This window comes from Scyliorhinus canicula, chromosome 3 (assembly GCF_902713615.1).
Source record: "Scyliorhinus canicula chromosome 3, sScyCan1.1, whole genome shotgun sequence".
Lineage (NCBI taxonomy): Eukaryota > Metazoa > Chordata > Chondrichthyes > Carcharhiniformes > Scyliorhinidae > Scyliorhinus > Scyliorhinus canicula.
The window spans coordinates 207,972,637-207,987,067 of record NC_052148.1 but is presented as its reverse complement, the minus strand read 5'-3'; the positions used below and the strand labels follow the sequence as shown (position 1 = coordinate 207,987,067).

Sequence of the window (14,431 nt, the reverse complement as noted above, 5' to 3'; positions counted from 1 at the left end):
TTCCTTCTTTTAAAGTGCACTTCCTTCTCCTCCCCATAAACCAACTGAGGAAAGTGTTGGGGGTGTGGAGTGGGGCTGGGTAGGCAAACCATTCAGGGATTGTGGGAGGTTGGGGAGGCAGACTGCGTTTTGAGTTTGCCAGCACTCATATTGCCAGTCATGTAACATTTGGGAGTCCAGCTTTAATGAGCTGTACCAAAGATTCTATGCTATTAAATCTTACTCCTTTATTGTAGCAGGAACCGACACTGGATATAAGATTCAATGGATGCAGGGAACCAGCCCTTAGCCGCTCATCTCCAGAAGCCCAAACAATAACAGCTGCAATATAAAAGCGGCTCAAGGTTTGGATCCCAGAATGATGACGGAGATGAGTCATCGCCAATTTGGAGTATGGGCATGAATTGGAATTGTTTAATATTCCAAAGGGATGTAGCATCGTGCTAAATTAACATGTGAATTGCACATCTGTTTGGAATACTAAACAAGGTAATTGCTCTCAATGGGAGAGAAAGTACAAAGACTTCTGCAGGCATGTCAACTAATAGGGAAATACTGTGGTTATTTATACAAGGTAAGTAGTTGCATGCCAAATAGTTTGCCGAGTCTGTTAGAAAAAATCTTTCCCCATTTCTGTATTAAGCTGTACAAATCAGTCAAGCCCAGGTCCAATCACAGAACTGTGCTGTTTGCTGATCTCAGCCAAGATAATACTTGGCCCAACACAGATGGCTACTGTGTTCTGCATTTAAGATCAGACGCAATCATTGGGATTTCTAACATGATTGCAATCAAATGGGAAAACTGGAAAAAAAAGTGGACTTGATTGCGCTATCAGAAGGATGATAGGATCGATGCAGAGAGGCTTATTCTTGCTCACTGCACTTACCTCCATTTTATAATAGACACACAGAGAGCCTCTCTTCCCTGAATTCACTAGTTTGCCCTTCTTCACCCACTGCAAATAAATTTCAGTAGAAGGATGGGCTGCCATATAGAAATGAACAATAGGTCTATAGTGGCCCTGAGTTCAGAGGATGGGGGTAGAGGAGACAGTAGATGCCTCCTCCCTACATGTAGCCCATTTCCCCATCCCATTCATATTTTGCAGGCAGGATTTACTCTTTTTACTGACCAGTTTTTTCCAGTACTGCAGCAACTTTTCATTCACCACTACTGGGAGGCCTGCTGGCACTCACTAGTGCATGGTCAATGAACCCCAAGTCCAAAGATTATGGCAGAGGTGGTCAGAAAACCCTCAGCCACTCGTCAGAGTCCCCTGCCATCTGTGTCACTGTCAGGCAGCATCATTAGCCTTGGACAATCAAACTCTAGGTCATTTATATAGATTAGGAAGAGCAAAGGGTTCTATAACAAACCTTCCTCCAGTCTGAAAAAAGATCCATTAGCCAATAATCTCAATTTCCTGTCATCGGCCAATAATGTATTATGTTGCTACTGTCTGTTTTATTTCATGAGCTCTAACTTTGCCCATAAATCTGTTGTGTGGCACTTTATTAAATGCTCTTTGCAAGTTCATGTACACCATATCAACAGATTTACTATAATCAACCCTTTCTTTGTTAACTCATCAAGAAACTGTAGCAAATTAATTAAACACCATTTGCCCTTTAAAAAATCCATGCTGGCTTTCCTTAATTAACTGTGTTTGGCCAAATGACTATTAATTTTGCCCCGAATTATTGTTTCTAGAAACTTCCCCACCACTGAGCTTGAACTGACTGGCCTGTGGTTTCTGGGCTTATCATTACACCCTTTTTTTGAACATTTGCAATTTTCTGGTATCACACAGTGCAGAAGAAAGCCATTCGGTCCATCGAGTCTGCACCGACCCTTGGAAAGTGCACCCTACCTAGGCCAGGGCCCCACACCTATCCCTGTAACCCAGTAACCCTACCTAACTGTTGAATACTAAGGGGAAATTTAGCATGGCCAATCCACCTAACCTGCACATCTTTGGACTGTGGGAGGTAACAGGAGCATCCGGAGGAAACCCACGCAGACACTTTGAATGATAATCACAAAGATAAGATTATTGCTAGTCCCCCTGATATCTGCTCCCATTCCTCCCTCAACAGCCTGGGATTCATCTGATCCGAGCCTGCAGATTTATTCACTTTAAGGCTACTAAATCTGCTCGTAACTCCTCTCTCTTTCTTAGTTTCCTCTAATATTTCACAGTCCTCCACCCTGATGTCTACACCGGCATTGTCCTTTTCCATTGTGAAGACTGACACAAAATATTCACTGAGGACTGTTACCCCGTTGAAATTGACTTTCCCCCAGTTAATTATTCTTGCTCTGGATTTTTCCTTGTGTGTTTCCATAGCCAATATGATACAATGAAAACTGTAGCACAAGGGGCGGCACGCTAGTATAGTTGCTTCAGAGCGCTAGGCTCCCAAGCTCGATTCCTGCTTGGGAGGAATCACGGGCCGATCGCGGGCCTATGCCCCCCTTGGCACGGCCGTGGTATTGCCGCGCCAATCGGGCCCCCAGATGCCCCAAACGGGCATCTGCCGTCCGTTTCACGACGGCAGCAAGCAGGTGTGTTTGCTGCCGTGTTGAAACGGGCGTGCAGGCCCGGCCGCTCGGCCCATCGGCCTCGGAGAATCGTCGCTCGCCGTAAAAAACGGCAAGCGGTGATTCGTGGCGTGGGTTGGGGGGGAGAATAGCGGGAGGGTGTGAAAAATGTCGGGAGGCCCTCCCGCTATTCTCCCACCCGGCGTGGGGGGTGGAGAATCGCGCCAATGGTGTTTTAGCGTTGAAACTGCTGGATTGCTGTATGAGAGACTGCCTTGAATAATAAAACTTACTTTTCAAGTTTTTAAATGGATACTTTTTTATGATCTGTCATCTGCACACTTTTTTTGGCAGAATTTGAATCCTCGAATCATAGAATCCCTTCAGTGCAGCAGAAGACCTTTTGGTCCATTGAGTCTGCATTGACTTTCTGAAAGAGCACCCAACCTAGGTCCACCCCCCCCCCCCCCCCCCCCCCCCCCCACCAATCCCCATCCCCATAACCCCTCCTAACCTTTGGCCACTACGGGGCAATTTGGCAAGGACAATCCACCTAGCCTGAATATCTGTGGACTGTGGGGGGGAAACTGAAGCACCCGGAGGAAACCCACGCAGACACTTTGAATGATAATCACAAGGAAGTAGGATGAAACAAAGCAAAATACTGGATGCTGGAAGTCTGAAATGAAAACAAAACATGCTGGAAATACCCAGCAAATCATCTAGCATCTGTGGAGAAAAACAAGAGTTCATGTTTTAGGTCGATGAACTCTCATCAGAACTCCCTGAGGAAAAGTCACCGACCTGAAACATTAACTCTAAAGCCTGTAATATTCTGGCTACTCACTGTCAAATTTGGGCGGTACCCCAAAGATATGCTGGGGAATTCCTCTCCGAACCTCTCAGGTAAGCATTTGTCCGGTAATCATCCAGAAGTGCTAACTTCCCTCGGGCAATTGTGCTGTTCTGCGAGCCACCCGGAAACGCAATTTAAATTGCTATGTTTGGATGGTTTTGCCAGGGTTACGATAATAATTACTCAGAAAAAGAAGAAGTAAAACCTCTTCTAAGTTCTGCATGACCATTTTAAACGCCCAGGACGAATCTCGCATTGGACTCTTGCCAACCCCCCTCTTGCTGATAGTCCCCACCCTGTGACCACCCACCTGCACTCTCAGTACAGTTTTCCACATTGGTACATGGGAGCATCATTGGTTCTGGCCCTGAGTGTGTTACCTAAAACATCTCTTGTCGAAGAATGACTTGCGATGCAGAATGATTAAAACAGGGAGGAAGATAAAGATCCAAGACCAGAACTCACTGCTTTCATTTAAAAAGGAGCAATTATATTGTGTGTATAATGTACATTTGCGTGTATGTATGTATATTTAAATACAATATTTATATGTATAAAACACAATTATGATGCCCTGGAAAATTAATGAAAGGCCTGAAATAACCAAGGAAACCAACATTAGCGTTATTTTTAGATTGTGTTTTCCTGCCTGGATGAATGACGCTGTATATTGCAATTAGCAAAGCAATCTGTTACTCAAGGGTCTATTACCAACAGGGACAAATTACACCGCAATAGTGCCTGATGTGTGCATGTCTTTCATCCATCAGCTCTTAATAGATTTTCACAACTCAGTCTACTCGATCCAGTTTTTTAATGACATACCTGGCTTTGTTTTGAGTAGCAGAAATTTTTGTCAGAATCGGAAAGCTGCTTTGATTATCTTGACTGTATATTAATCAACCTGACATTTTGGCTTTGCGGGAATTTTAAAGCAATTATTCAAACATAGCCCCAAGTTGGGAAACTGTATTAATTTGTTTATGCCCATGGTTACTCAATATTTTTTTCTTCTTCCTTCTTTTGCCTCCTTCTTTTGCCTTAAAGGTGCAGGGAGTTAAAGGGGTTTTCTTGGCTAATAAAAAAGTGAATAGTAAAGTGAAGACCTACATCACTTATAACAAGGGCCGTGATTGGCAACTATTGACTCCGCCTTCCACTGACATGAATGGCAAACCAACTAACTGTCATCTGGTAAGTGCCTCATTAAGAAAGCTGTGTTTTTAAATGTGAGGTGTGTTGTGTTCCGTGATCTTGTCTTGCAATGATTCTACAAAACTGCTTGTGACTTAGCCAGAAGGATGATTTATTAATGTACACGTGGTAAGATAATGATTAGAACCTTATACAGACCAAGTTATCATATTGTTACATCAGACTCTCGTGGAACTACCCTTATGTGCGACTGTCCTCGTGTACGCCTTACAACCTTCTGCTGATAGCCAGATGTTATCTGAATTATGTCTGATGCCATCTGCTGATGGGAGGTCACACTGCTGAGTACATGTAATATTATCTACAGGCATATCACCACATCCCCCTTCCTTAGGAGAAATTAATGTTTATGTGCAAATACGACTACTCTCTTTACTATACACATTTGGAATATGCATAAACAATATAAGCACATTTAACTCGTGTGTCTCTTGACATGATATGCTGCTCAGTATATGCCCCTTGCGCGCAGCTCTACGTGCCTCCCTTTTAGGATCGCCCCTATGATTACTTGGGCTATTGCCAGCCTTTTTGACAACTGGTTTGTGTCTCTTGCTTCATATCCTTTTGACACAATGCCTTTTAAACGCATGTATCCTTGATGTCCACACGTGCTTTTTCTTTTTCCGTTTCTTCCCATGATGCTGTTTGCTACTTTGTTGTATGTTCCCTGACACTGGCTTGTCAGTCACAACATCAACATCTTCTCTTTTGTTTTCATCAGTGGGATGTGCTAGCTCTCCTACTCTTCTCCTCTTCCTCTTTTTTGTTTTAATGATCATCTGGCGAGTACTTTTCTTTTTACGTTAAGGTTTGGCAACCCCTATTTTAGTGCTGGTCTGCACCCTGTACATAGAAGTGTGTGGATCCTCAGTTGGGACCTGTGGTGCCAGCGTGCTTCCGAGGGATTGTGTAGCCATGCCCAATTCTGTGCCCTCAACTCGAGGTTGGAGAGCCTCCCTCTCTGGTGCCTGGGTGGAAGTCACATCTATAAGATCAGGTGCCGTTCCTTTTTGGCTTGTTGGAACAATGATTAATGGTTCCTCATTACTGGAAATTATGATACAAACGTTCTCTGGCCCTGACGAGCAGCATAGTGGTTAGCACTGCTGCCTCACAGCACCAGAGTCTCAGGTTCAAATCCAGCCTTAGGTGGAGTATATGTAATATTATCTACAGGCATATCACCACATCCCCCTTCCTTAGGAGAAATTGATGCACTGTGTGGAGTTTGCACTTTCTCCCTGTGTCTCCGTGGTTTTCCTCCGGGTGCTCCGGTTTCCTCTCACAGTCCAAAGATGTGCATGTTAGGTGGATTGGCCATGCTAAATTGGCCCTTAGTGAACAAAGGGTTAGGTGGGGTTACTGGGATCTGGGGATAGGGTGGAAGCATGGATTTAAATAGAGTGTTCTTTCAAAGGGCCGGTGCAGACTCGATGGGCCGAATGGCCTTCATTTGCATTGTAAATTCTATGATTCTGTGAATTCTATGAATCTGACAATCCAGGCGATGGGTCATCCTGGTCTTGCTCTAGTATATATGTGTGAATCTGTCGAGCTACATGGCGATATAGTCATCAGCTCCTCTAGCTTAACGTTTGGTGGAGAAGCCTCGAGGATCAGGGAGTCGACTACCGGAACATTTCAGAAGCCTGAGACAATTCACCATGTGCCTCTGGAGCAAGATTTTCCAAGCTTGGTACAATGTCTTCTGCTACTAGCTTAATCAAAAGCTGTTCCTCTGAGGTGTGTGCCACTGCAATCTCACTGTTCATTTTGGAGTGCGCCATCTCAGTGCTCGCATACCTCTCGGTGTCCTGCGCAGTCTGGGCGTCCTTTCTGACCACTTCATCATTCCCGCCAAACCACCGGAGCAGTACTTCTCAGGCGCCTTCATTGAGCTCGGCTTACTGCTGCGGAATAGATTTACGAACATTTCATAGTCGTCTTCATCTGGCTCACCCTCCACATCTTTACTTTCCGCATGATCTTCAAAGTCAACATATATATCTTCGTAGTATTCATCATCGGAGTCAGTATCTTCTGCAATACTTTCCCCAGTAAAATACAACATCGCACATGAAACTATGTGTTCTTGCAGGAGGCAGCCAATTTCAAAGTCAGCATCGAGTTTTGCTGCTTAACTTTTATTTAACATTCCATGCTGTGGAACCTCTGGAGGACTGAAGAAATTAAAGAGTGAGTCATTTTGGTACAGTTTTTGTCACTGTTTTGCGTGTGCTCCAACCCTTGTGCTTCGGCTCAGTTTTAATGGTTTTCAATTAGACATTTTTTTCCTTTCTTCCAGTCGATCTGGCAACCCATGCACTCCATGATTTCTAGTTCGTCAAGGAATGATGATCCAAACTTGTCAGGTTGCTATTCCTTCCGGTATGCTTTCGTAATCACCTCATTTGTAAATTACACATTAGGCTCAAACTTAAACGCCAGAGGGAAGCTCCTCAGACGTTCATGTTCTGAACATTTAGCATTTACATTGTGTAGATGCTTCAATGCGGACTCATCATGTTCCTGTACCATGCAACTGTGTACATACACCTTCTTGAAGACAGTTAACCAGAAGTGAGGAATGCTCTTTGGCACTTCCTTCGTTTCATCTGCTTTGTAGTCCTCCGCCTGGACCTCTGCTGAATCCTCATTGAATGACTGCACTATCGCATTTCACTAGGATTTGTTGAGCTCGGCTGGCCACCTGCTTTCTGGCACGTCCAGCCACAGGGATTCACATGCATCCGCTCCTACGATGAACTCGATTTTCATGTCCACACAATATAAAACGACAACATATACATTGTGTCATGCTTTCAAGCTCACATTCACCCAGTATCTCAATCTTTCTTGTAGCGTATGAGCAGTCCCGGTCGATCAATGACTTTCGGCTGCGTGTTCAGCCTGTGCAAAGCAGACAAACTGAGGAGGTTGGTGCTCATTCCCATGTTGAGATAGCATTTTACTAATGAGTCGTTCAAGAACACCATTGTTTCTCATCTGGTCTTGATGTCATCTGGTTTGTTCTGATTAATGTCGTTATTCTTTGAGATTATGTCTTCATCTTTATGGGTCAGACTCTTCTGGTCCTTGGTTGGATGAATTGTTCGTCCGGAGACATCTCATCAACCACGTTGACTGATCTGATTTGGTCCACTGTAGGACGCGAGAAACACTGTTTCGCAAAATGACCACCACGGCCGCAACTGGAACAGACTTTTCCAAAGGGAGGACATTGCCGTGGGCCATGTTGATTGGCACATTTCTGGCACAAGATGGCGGCTCCTGTCGTCTGCTTTAAATGGCCGCCCGCACTGAGACCATGTTTCTTTTTGACCTGCATCACGGTGCTCTCAAAATGCCCACCAGCACGGAGATCACATTTCTTTATGACGTACGTCACAGCGCTAATGGCGCCTTCCACTACGTTGGCTCCAAAATGCTTCGAGCTGTGTGTGCTGTTTTGCTGTCACCTCACTCACATGACACATCTTAATATGGCTTTCTGATTGAAGCCCTTCTTTCTGGGTACACGTACTAAATGTGCCACATTTACATGCTTTGTTATTTTTCAGAGAGCAGTACCGATTGAAGTACTTTAATGCCCCATCGTATCTCTTGCTCTCTTCTTCGCTGCCACAGGTGAAGGTATTATATAGTTCTGTTGCTTGACGACCGGCTACCGTGAGCAGCAATGCAATAAGTCTCTCATCAGGCTGTGCCTGCAGGCCCGGGGCTACAAAATAGATGCTGCTTAAAAGCACACCAATTTTTTTCTACGTTACCTGAGAATTGAAGCTGGTGGGATTCCTTTAAACTTTCCATCTCTAACTTCATCATCGTTTGTTGGGTTGAGTCACCAATGGTCACAGCTCACCAGGTCGGTTCTTCAGTCGATGTTAACTTTGCCTTTTCTGCCGTTGCCCTCAAATCTTCAGCACTTCTGGTACCATGTTTTGTTCCGCGATCTGGTCTTGCAATGATTCTACAGAACTGCTAGTGGCTTAGCCAGAATGATAATTTATTAATGTACACTTGGAAAGGTAACAATCAGAATCTTACACAGACCAAGTTATCATAGAGTATGCCTTACAACCTTCTGCTAGTCGGATGTCACCTGACTGATGTCTGATGCCACCTGTTGATGGGACTGCTGAGTAATATTATCTACAGGCATGTCACCACAAGGTATGTTTAGGAAAGCAAACTTTCCGGCATATGTGTAACCCCATGCCCAACACTGTATGACTGTTTCTTTACTGCACTCTGGAATAGCTTACCAAACAATTCAGTTGTATAAAGGCTCTCTGCAATGTCAACAACACGCACATCCTGAGAATGAATAATAAAATGATGTGTTATTTTTAGAATTTGGCTCAAAGTTACTTTTAAATATTTTTTATCATTTAGATTCCATTTAAATTTTTCCAGCTGAACTCTATTATTATAATCAAATGTTTACTGGCATAAGATGTACTTACCACTTACTATTTGTGGATAGAAAATTAGAGCTGATTGTTTACGCATAAGGAAAATTAAGTAAATTGGCTAGATTTTGCAATGGGCATTTGAACACTTTGGCATCAGACTCTTATTTTGCCACTTCTTACCATCGATAGATTGTGAAAATGTTATTTCAAAATATTCTAAATTGGACTACAAGAGAGCAGAATCACGATGTGGCTAAATTCAATTACAAATTATGCCCTCTTCTGTGTCTCCTCATCATGCTGCTTATGTAAGGAGTAACTGGAGTTTAAGACTGCACTAACGCGTCTCCATGTTAAGGGGAAAGAATTTATATTCTGTACCAATTTATTCCCCATGAGTGTGTCAGTTTTGCTAATATAATTTTAGAGTTCCTATAGAGAGTAGTTCATGGGTTTGGCCATAACAATTGATAGTACTTAGCTTCACATATTGTCAAAACCACTCTATTTCATTCAAGTCTAGGAGCGCGATTTAATGGAAAAATCTCGAAGTGTCATTTTGACAGAGTGTTTCTCGTTGGCTGCGTTGGTGAGATTACGGCCCGTATTTAAAGGCATTTAGTGCCGGAAATGATCCCCCACGAGCTTCTCGCCATTACTGGCTGTCTCGCTGTCTGATTCGCCAGACATACGCCTCAGCGTCTCACTGCTAACAAGGGGGAGCTGCTTTTTATACGCTCCCTCACCACTCACTCCGAGTCAACACACAGGACGGCTCCGTGCTTTGGGGATGTTGGCCTGGCCAGGCTTCTCGACGCTGTGGATGCGATATGGGACATCCTGTTCTCCTGAGGGGGGTTGGAGGAGCAGTAACAGGGTCACCAATACCATCTGGGAGGCAGTGGCAATGGTTGTCAATGTCGGCAGCATGACAAGGAGGACCACTGTCTAGTGTAGGAAGAAGACCAATAACCTCCATCGAGCTGCAAAGGGAAATTGCCATCTCTCTCCTGGCATCAGTTTTGCCTGCCACTCCTCAACTCCACCCCCCCCCCCCCAAAAATCACTGGCTGACTCCTTGCACCCTCCCCACATCCAATCTTAGTGCTTGTTCCTCAGAACCCACTGGCACCCACCAACATAACCCCTTTAAGTCCAGGTGCAATGTCCACACATGCCACCTGCTAAAGACCTCCATGACCCATCAAGCATACTGTCCTCACCCACCCTCACCATCAAAGAGAGCTCCAAGGAGACCACCAACAATGCGTCACAGCTATCACCCCCATCTTCCACAAGCACAGAGACCCACACCTTGGTGGATGACATCATTGGATAGCCTTCTGGGCACAATCTAGTGAGTACCACACAATGGCACCATCAGTCAGGACATCAGCGGTTACCCCTGATTCCCTGAGAGCCATCCCATCATCCTGGGCTGGTTCTCAAAGACACCGGAGATCTCCAAGTTTCCCAGGATGTAGCTGACATGCACACTCCCTGGGAAGCATGTACACATGTGCATGATCCAGAGGCGGTGGGCACACACGGGTTGAACATTCAAGGAATGGAGCCCAGGTGAGTGCAAGGTGACATACGTGCCATCTATTACCCCTGAACCCTGGACAACTCTGTGATGGTGGAGAATTCTGCAGCTTGGGCATCATGGTAGGCCTGGTCCAGCTCAAAGTTGATGTAATCCGATGCCCGGGCGTACAGGGAATCTGTGATCTCACGGGTGCACTTGGAAAATGCCACACAAGTCCCCGTTCAAGCCCTGAAGGAACCAATTGTATCGAGGTTCAGGGCTGCAGTGACCTCTATGGCCACCAGGAGTTGGTGTGTCCTCCTCCTCCATGCGGTGCCAAGTCTGTGAGGACACGGCACAGGTGCCACACTATCTCTTTGTTGAGACAGAGTCTCCTGCAGCACATTCTGTCCATTATCTCCTTGAAAGACCAACAATGCCTGTACACTTTGGGCCATCGCTGGCCTCCCCCTCTGGGTTCTTCTTCGGCCTGATAGGATGCCCTGCACATTGGGTGCCGCCTCCAGCCTGTGTCGACACTACTGCCACCTTCTCCAGCTTCAGGCCACCTGGGCTGCCACCAGCACCGCGAGGGCAACCTCTGTGGAATCGACAAAACTAGCCATGTTTTGTATATCTGTAAGAATTGGAGAAGGAGAAAGACCGACAATCAGTTAAGACTTCCACCCTGGGACCCTTGAACTCCACAAGCTTCCCCCACCCTTATGTATCCCGCCTTCTCTCAGAGCGCCATCCACTGAGCCATTTATATTGGAGGACTCCGCTCTGTGCACTCACCCCTGGCCACCGCAGGAGCCTGTAGACCCCAGCCGGAAACATTAGGGAGATCGTGCTCAGGTGCCCACCCCTGATCCACACACTTACCCTATGGTTGCGAGGATATACCCAGTGCTGAAACCCAGTTCTTGAGTGTTTGATTGTTGGCTGCTGCCTCTAAGGTGCTAACACTTCTAGAGTTCAGACAAACTGTTCAGGCTTCAAAGTTTGATTGAAATGATGAAATGCGATGCAATAATCATCATCTGAGGCATGGTGCGTGTACCCACGAGATGCCACTTGAGAATATTTTGTTTATGAAAAAGGTTAACAAAGACTGAAAATCAACAATGTAACATTGCACATATCACACTAACCATTAAACAATAAGAAACCCTCACCATTCTGTATGGTACCAACACAAAGTTATATCAACTTATTTTCACAAAGAAAACCAAACGCATGGCATCAACCCTTGCAGGTTCCTCAACAGAAATAGAGGATAATCCTGAGAATGTTTCATCATGTCTGGAACTTTGTTGTAGAAATTATCTGTTCAGCAATGTGTTACTTGTTGGTTGTTCCACGTATCAGTGTCATTCTCTGTCCATGAGCCGCAGCTGTGCAGGCCCTCCCATATCCAAATCCAGAACCAAATCCTTACATCGACATATTCCACTGGCACTCAATGTGCAGTTGAACATCCTCAATTTCCAGCATGTTTGACCTGCGGTGACATGGTAGGTACATGCAACACTCACCACACCTGCAATAAAAGCATCAGCCATCTGAGAAAGCTCTTCTTCAACATCTTCATCAGGTTGTTCCTTCGGATGAATATCGTGCACCAGGCCTTGCACGTTTTCTTGCTTCAAACCTGATGGCCTTCTGGACTCAGACGTCCCCCTGAGCTGGGTGTCCCAAGTTCCAGGTATCTTAGAAAAAAATTGGTCTTCTTTCAGGCTACAGAGAAAGAAAGACACAGCAACAGTAAAAGAAAATTACTGAAGAATTTAATGGACTGAAAGTTGTCAAACCCATAGCCCTGTTGGGACTACATCCCAGGGTTGTAAAACTGATGGCTGCAGATTTGCATGGTTGTGATCTCCCAAAATTCCCTCAATTCTGGAATGGTTCCAGTGGATTGGCAGGTAGCAAGTATAGCACTACGAATGAAGAAAAGAGGGAGAGAATAAACTGGGAACAAAGGCCAATTAACCTGATATCAGTTGTCAGAACAATTTTGGATTTCATTAGCCAGGAAATGGTAACAGGGCACTTAGAAATCTAAAATAAGATGGGGCAGAGTTAATATGGTTTTATGACAGGAAATTTGTCTTTGACAAGCCTGTTTGTTTTTTTGAGAATGTAAGCAGGATAGAGGAAGGGGAAGCAGTGGACATGGTATACATGAAAGTTCAAAAGATATTTGATAGGTGCTCATGAAAGTTTGTTATGTGGGGAGTAACACATCAACATGGATAAAGGATTGGTTAGAGGATAGAAAACAGAGTAGAAAGAAAGGGTTCATGTTTCTTTTCTCAGGCTGTAATTAATGGGGTGGTGTAAGGATCAGGACTGGTCATTAGCTATTTACCATCTACAGTAAAATCCCAATGAGCCATATCCCAGGGGATCCACTTTCAAATTCGTATTAAGCAGAGCATTATGAGAGTAGCAGAGGCCCCATTCTCGCATGAGTTCACTGTAATGTAATCGGTATCCTTACAAGCTTAGTCTATGTCAAAAACAAAAGATGCAAACGAAAATCAATAAAGGAGTAAATATGTGAAACTCTTTTAATTCAAGTTGTTCACACCTCACAATGGCCTGACCTTGTAAAAGGCCAGAACTTTGCATTAAGAAATGTCGAACGTGGCTCTGGAAAAATCTCCACAATCTTTTGCTGCTTAACATGCTGTTTTTGGGCACGCACAATTTAATCCATTGTGTTGTCATTGCAGTCAAACATGTTTTTGGTGTTTTCATGCTGCAGTGTGAAATCCTGGAGCATGTCTATGGCATCAGCCAGGGAAACCTGCAGGCAGGTGATCACCATTTCTTACGATCCTCTGACTCCTCAGCTAACGAATGTAAGGGATCTACAATTGCATCATCTGTCTGTTCAACCATGAAGGCATTGTCTAACTCCGTGCAAGTTTCCATGGTCATCTCTGCTGGGATCTTCTGCCAGCTTCCCGCAGAGGAGTGAAACAAGCCTCGTCAACGGGTTGGTTAGCCTCATCCGGCTCCTTCTTGATCTTGCCATTTTGTGCAGTTGTAACATGTCGGAACTAATGTGGTGGAAGCAATTGTGGCTTGCATCACCATCTTTCTTCATCATGAACATGGCCTCGAAAATAGTTGGATTGTACTCTTGCTCCTTACTGATGGCCTTGATAACCTGAGAAAGCAGCTGCCAGTGATAGTGGGTTTTCAGTTTCCTAATCAACCCACATCCATTGACTGGAACTTGGTCATGGTTTGGGAGGCACGAACATCAGCTTGACGCTCATGAGGCCAGAGAGGACAGTTGTCTGTAATGATGGCAACCTTCCTTTTGCTGATACATTTTTCCACTTTCCTGATCCGCGCCTCAAAAATGTTGGAGGTGATCCAGGCGGTTGTGTTAGCCTTGTATTGCGTGGGTAGTGTCTTGACTATCATGAAGCAATGTGGCTTCTTGAACTTGTCTGTCACAAGAAGCGGTAGCTTTTCGGTGCCAGCCATGTTGGGACCAGAGCAATTACATGTTCACTTTCCACCATTATACAGGGCAGCATGGTAGCACAGTGATTAGCACTGTGGCTTCACAACGCCAGGGTCCCGGGCCGATTCCCGGCTGAGTGACTGTCTGTGCGGAGTCTGAAGTTTCTCCCCGTGTCTGCGTGGGTTTCCTCCAGGTGCTCTGATTTCCTCCCACTAGTCCCGAAAAATGTGCTGTTAGGTGGATTGTACGTTCTGAATTCTCCCTCTGTGCACCCAAACAGGCGCCAGATTGTGGCGACTCGGGATTTTTCACAGTAACTTCTTTGCAGTGTTAATGTAAGCCCACTTGTGACAAAGGTTATT

General features: G+C 45.0%; 1 protein-coding gene across 8 annotated transcripts in view; it reads left to right on the top strand.

Moving 5' to 3' along the window:
• Positions 1 to 14,431, top strand: part of sorcs2 (sortilin-related VPS10 domain containing receptor 2) — an 840,628-nt gene that overhangs the window by 676,876 nt on the left and 149,321 nt on the right. For all 8 annotated transcript variants that reach the window (XM_038792097.1, XM_038792096.1, XM_038792100.1 and 5 more), the window contains one exon: positions 4,448 to 4,594. In XM_038792097.1, the coding sequence (XP_038648025.1) occupies positions 4,448 to 4,594 (147 nt within the window). The remainder of the gene's footprint in view (positions 1 to 4,447; positions 4,595 to 14,431) is intronic.